Here is a 6000-nt window from a genome sequence, read left to right as displayed (position 1 = left end):
AAGTGGGAACCAACAGCTAGACTTGGAGATGTCTTAGCTCACTCTTAACCACGTGAGGGTAGGGTATCCAACCAATACAGACATTCAGAGTTGGAGAGCGGGCGAGTGGAGTGTCCTTTCGACTCCGCGGACTCGACGGGAGGGACCCTGCAATGCTTAATTAGAACCGGTTGCCATGGCGACAGTCTCTAGGCAGCGTGGGCTGAGCTCTCCGTAGGAATAAAGGGTGGGCCGCCGCTGGACCCTGCGCGCGCCCGCCACCAACTTTCCCTCCAGATCCGAGAGGGGCGGCGCGCTCCGCCCCCGGGCCGCGCACGTCGGTGCTCGGCGGCGCGCACGCCTGCGGGAGCCCTCTCCAGGCAACCTAGTGCTGATTGCTCGTGCCGGTGCGGCTGTTAACCGCCCTTGCGGGAGCCCTAGGCTCAAAAGCAGCCCCTTACCCTTCCAGGGCTTCCCCCAACCCCTTTCCCGGTCTGCCCTGGGGCATGAGCAGCGATGGCCGGCTGCATCCCTGAGGAGAAAACTTACCGGCGCTTCCTGGAGCTATTCCTGGGCGAGTTTCGCGGACCGTGCGGCGGCGGCGAGCCGGAGCCGGAACCCGAACCCGAACCCGAACCCGAACCCGAACCCGAACCGGAACCCGAGTCCGAGCCCGAGCCCGAGCCCGAACCTGAACTGGTAGAAGCTGAGGCGGCCGAGGCTTCGGTAGAGGAGCCCGGGGAGGAGGCGGCCACGGTAGCCGCGACGGAGGAGGGGGACCAGGAGCAAGACCCGGATCCCGAGGAGGAGCCGGTGGAAGAGGAGGAGGTGGCGGCGGTTGAGGGTGAGGAGGTGGAGGAGGCGGCGGCGACCGCGGCGGCAGCCCCGCGGCACTCGGCCGTGCCGCCGCCGCAGCCCCAGCTGCCGCCTTTGCCCCCGCTCCTGCGACCGCTGTCAGAGCGCATCACCCGCGAGGAGGTGGAGGGCGAAAGCCTGGACCTGTGCCTGCAGCAGCTCTACAAATAGTTAAGTAGCTGGGCTTGGCTGGGGGTGGGCCCGCGGTCCCCACCGCGCCGGCCTCGGACGCGTCTCCCTCGGCCCCTCAAACTGCTCTCTTTTCTGCTCCTCTCCCCCGCACCCGCGCCTGCCGCCGCTGAAAGCGCCCCCGCTGCTCGGACCCGGGCGGTCGGCTGAGAGCTGCCCACGCCCGCCTCGGCCCCCACGCCTCCTGCCCGGCCTTGGAGCCGCTCTCCTGAGCCCCCGCGCCCTCCCGCCGGGCCCGGGCCCCTCATCCCCTTTCACCTCGGCCCCCAGCTTCTAGCTCCACTTCACGCAACCTTTCCCTTTCCTGCCTGGAAAGGTCCTTCCTCCCAGGCTTGAGTTCCCTCTTCTTCCCAGATCCCTTCTTTCTCCCGGAGGTTTCCTCCCACCCCAGTCTGTCTTTTCCCGGGCTGAGTGCCTTGTTGTTTGGCGGCAGAGAGATGCGACTCCTTTCTAGACTGAGCTGCGAGGTGCCTCCTGCGTAACTGCAACAACAATGATGATTATACCGGCCCCGTATCCAGATGAGAGAATGGAGTAGATTTTCCGTCAGGTGCTCAATGTTGAAAGTGAAGGGCTTTTTAGATGTTTTCACACAGGGAAGCCTAGTCTCTTAGTTTAGACATTTGACATTTCATAATTGAGGGAGGTGGGAAGGAATTGAGAGAGAAGGGTAAGCAAAATTTTGCAAGCAAGCCTTCGGGTGAAAGAGCCATAATTCATTAAAGTGGAAAAGTCAGGCTGTTTTGATTAAATTGCAATTAGGTGCAGTATTTTCAGTCCATTAAGTAGATGGGGTGGGGTGGGGAGAAAGCAGATGGCTTAGCTACACAGATGAAAGTCTAAAATAGAAAGGTCAAGGCTTTGCCTTTCATCCCAGTTCTGGTTTTTATAGGCCTGAAATAGAAACGGTTTACAATTGCGTTTCTCAATGGAATTGTTCCGAAATAATGACAGAGGAGAATGCTAGTAAGTCTCTGAAAACATTGGTAAACCTGGGAAGTCTTTTGCCATTCAGCTGATAGTTGTAATGAAAGGTGTTACTCTGGCCACCCAAAAAGTTTACTACTGCAAGATTCACTGTAATTAAGTTCAAACTCACTTTTGGGATTTTCTCAAAAGCCTAAATAAAAGAAGGGCCTGGAAAGTAAACCTGTTTTGTCTTCATCCAAGCTCATAGACACCTGATCAGATCATTCTCCTGTTAAAGCAGCAGTTTATCAATAAGGGAAAATCATTTAACAAATCTTCTATAGAAGTGGACTGTGTTGATGTTTCATAATATAAGCTATCTAAAATTTAATTTTAAAATACTGTTCAATTACAGTATTACCTTCAATTAGCAAGGTAATGATGGTTTTTGAGAAACGTAAAATATAAAATGGCGTGTTAATACCACCACCCAGAGATAAACAGTATTAACATTTTAGAGTATATCTGGTCTTTGTGAACTATCATAGACAAGGGCTTCTGAGATGTAATTTTTTACACTATTTAAAGATAAAGCTTGCTGCTTAAAATAAAATGGAAATGTTTATTGAAGTAAAGGAATTTATCTTAGCAGCAGACTGGCTCTATCTTGACAGTTAATTCTTACCTTTACAAATGCAGTTTGCAGAATTAAACACAATTCAAACTTTAGAAAATGTCCAAATAAGGTCATTAGTTTAGTACAACCCTGAACATTTGCCATGTAAGAAGGTTTTTTGTTTTTTTAAAACTTATTTAAAGATGATGGCAAGAAGATGTGTGTTTTTTTCATATAGAAGCGGCCAGGAGCGGTAGCTCACTCCTGTAATCCCAGCTCTTTGGGAGGCCGAGGTGGCAGATCATGAGGTCAGGAGTTCGAGACCAGCCTAACCAACATGGTGAAACTGCGTCTCTACTAAAAATACAAAAATTAGCTGGGCGTGGTGTCGCGTGCCTGTAATCCCAGATACTCAGGAGGCTGAGGCAGGAGAATCGCTTGAACCCTAGAGGCAGAGGTTGCAGTGAGCTGAGATCATGCCAGTGCACTCCAGCCTGGGTGACAGAGCAAGACTCCGTCTCAAAAAAAAAAAAAAAAAGCAAGATTAATTTTGATATAGGTATAAACTAGAAAAAAACTGAAATGATAAAATGGCCATCTAGTTGAGAACAGAAGTTTGGATTTGAAATAAAACTAGCAAAATTAAAGTTGGAAAATATTGCCCCTTAAATCAGAGATTTCATCATTTATATTGTGTTTTGTACAGAAGTTGTTAATGTATTTTTATTCAGATATAAAATGGCTGGCTTGTTCATGTAAAGTATCTTTAAGGTCCTTAACAGATTTAAAAAAACAGTTTTTGCCAGGCACAGTGGCTCATGCCTGTAATCCTAGCAGTTTGGGAGGCTGAGGCGGGCGGAACACCTGTTTGAGACCATCCTGTCCAACATGGCAAATCCCCGTCTCTACTAAAAACACAAAAATTAGCCAGGCATGGTGGTGCATGCCTGTAATCCCAGCTACTCAAAAGGCTGAGCCACGAGAATCGCTTGAACCCAGGAGGCGGAGGTTGCAGTGAGCCAAGATCCTACTGCTGTCCATTCCAGCCTGGGTGACGGAACAAGACCTTGTCCGCCCACCTTCCACTCCCCCACCAAAATAAAACAAAAAATAAAAACACATTTAGCTGGGCATGGTGGCGTGAACCTGTAGTCCCAGCTACTTGGGAGGCTGAAGGGGGAGGCTTTCCTGAGCACAGGAGGTGGAGGCTGCAGTGAGCCACTGTACTCCAGCCTGAGTGACAGTGAGACCTTGTCTCAAAAAAAAAAAAGTTACCTGTGTTTTACTCCTTTCTCTAAGTTTAAATCCCCCAAGAGATTAAAATAATTTCAGCGACGATCTGAGAGTTTCTGAGGTTAAGGAGAGGCTGCCCTTTGAAAAGGTGGAGGTGAGAGATTTTATAACTGAGATAATTTGTAAATAAGGGTATAACTGATCTTATAGGAGATGTGAATATAAGGCTATCTGTGTAGTTTATATGGGTCAATATTTTGTATTTAATTTCTCTATACAATACTAGAGATAACATATATTTATTTTAATCCAGAAGAAGCAAATATTCTGAAGTCTTTTTTCTTTCCATTTTTTACCAGTAGACTATTAGACGAAGATAAAGTCGTTATTAGAGCTATATTGTCATCATATTTTCAGAACAGTTGTTTCCTCAGTTATTCATTTAGCCTGGGTTGGACTTCCCAAGGGGGAAACCAATATCCCAAGAGTCTGGCACAGTTAAGTAGTTCCAGATGGCTTGCAGTAATAATGAGGGTGGACACTTTAAAAATGGCTTGGAAAAGAAAATCGCTGGTTATAGACACTAATAATTCAGTTACATTGAATTGTGTGAATCATTAATGACTTTGGATTAAGTCAGAAAATCATTAAACTTTATCTAATTTACAAATATATAAATGGAAAAATATATGGATTCATGTTATATAATACCAATTTTTAAGTTGCACATTTTTTTCTCATTCAAAAATAATAAACATTCACATTTATTAAATAAAGAAGTGGAGAACATTCACATAAGCAAAAAGAGGAAAAATACCACTCATTGTTAATCATGCTTTCCAGGTTTTTCTCCTGCTTCTCAGGCTATCCCACTTCTTCTCTGTGAGCTTTTAATATTCTGCCTACCCCTTTAATATTGGTGTTCTGTCCTTGACCTTCTGTTGTCTGGTTGACTTATTTGTCCCTAGTCAATATCAATCTGTCACATGACTTCAGTTATTGTAGTTATGCTAAAGGCGCCCAACTCTATCTCCATCCTTTCTTTGACTGCTAGAACAGCTTTACCTAGATGTCAAAATTTCCTCAGATGAAACTGTCTAAAACAGAATTCAGTCCTCCAACCCTCTTTACGGCCCCCAAAACAAACGAAACCAAAACCTGATACTCTTTCTGGTGGGTCCGTCCTTGAATTCTCCTTTCCCTGACTTCTCCTTTCACCTCTCACATTCAGTCAGATCTTGTTAATTCTACCTTGTAAATACCTCTTAAATATGTCTTTCTTCATTCCCACTGTCATTGTCATCTCTTGCCAGTCTTACCCTTCTGCAATATATTTTCCCCAGTGTAGCCAAAATGTTTAATTGTCACACTGCTTAAACATTTTTACCCTTTACCCAGAGTTAGCCAAACTGTAAGGTTAAGGGCACAGTCTTCTACACTGCCAAGTCTGCCCAAGACTTCTGATCCTATTGTAAGGGGTTAGGATGCAACTACAAATTTCAAATGAAGATGCAACACAAAACCTCACTTCTGACATCAACTGCAAGTTTGGGGGTTTCCCCAAACCACCCTCAGATTAAGTAATGCACCAGAAAAACTCATAGAACTCACTGAAAGCTATTATACTTAGGGATACAGTTCATTACAAAGACAAGCTACAAATTAGTCAAAGGAAGAGAGATGCCTAGGGTATAGTCGAAGAGGGTTGCAGATATGAAACTTCCATTGTTCTCAGGGAACATACCTTCCATACCCTCCCAGCATGCATGTGTGGATGTATGGAAATACACACAAGGTATTGCCCACCCAAGAAGTTCACCTAAACCTTGGTGTGTCTGGAGTTTGTGTTTTGTTTTTTAAAGAGATGGGGTCTCACTGTATTGCCTACGCTGGATTCAAACTCCTGGCTCAAATGATCGTCTTACCTCAGCAGAGTTTTCATTGAGATTTATTGATTGTTTGCATGGTTGAACTCAGTTTCCAGTCTACCCTCTCCAGAGGTTAGGCTGATACTATGTGGTTTAAGGGACCCATCATGAATAGTAAGAGTACTCATATTACTCCAGAAATTCCAGGGGCTTAGAGGCTACCTCCCAGGAGCTGGGGGCAACATCTGGACCTCTCTTTGGACAAGTTTTTTACTACACATCCTTCATCACCTATCTCTCTTTTGCCCTCTAGATAAAGTCCAAAGGTAAGGGCTTATAATCTTACTTCAT

The 6000-nt window shown here is 46.0% G+C and overlaps 1 protein-coding gene across 1 annotated transcript in view; it reads left to right on the top strand.

The window, feature by feature from the left end:
• The first annotated feature begins 249 nt into the window (after nt 1-249).
• The window catches only part of PPM1E (protein phosphatase, Mg2+/Mn2+ dependent 1E), a 222722-nt gene continuing 216971 nt past the window's right edge, over nt 250-6000 (top strand). Inside the window, exon 1 of the mRNA XM_054457920.2 lies at nt 250-1004. Coding sequence (XP_054313895.2) covers nt 496-1004 — 509 coding nt within the window. The 5' untranslated portion in view covers nt 250-495. The remainder of the gene's footprint in view (nt 1005-6000) is intronic.

The sequence above is a fragment of the Pongo pygmaeus genome, chromosome 19, assembly GCF_028885625.2.
Source record: "Pongo pygmaeus isolate AG05252 chromosome 19, NHGRI_mPonPyg2-v2.0_pri, whole genome shotgun sequence".
Taxonomy (NCBI): Eukaryota; Metazoa; Chordata; class Mammalia; order Primates; family Hominidae; genus Pongo; species Pongo pygmaeus.
This window is presented reverse-complemented; position numbering and strand designations above follow the sequence as displayed.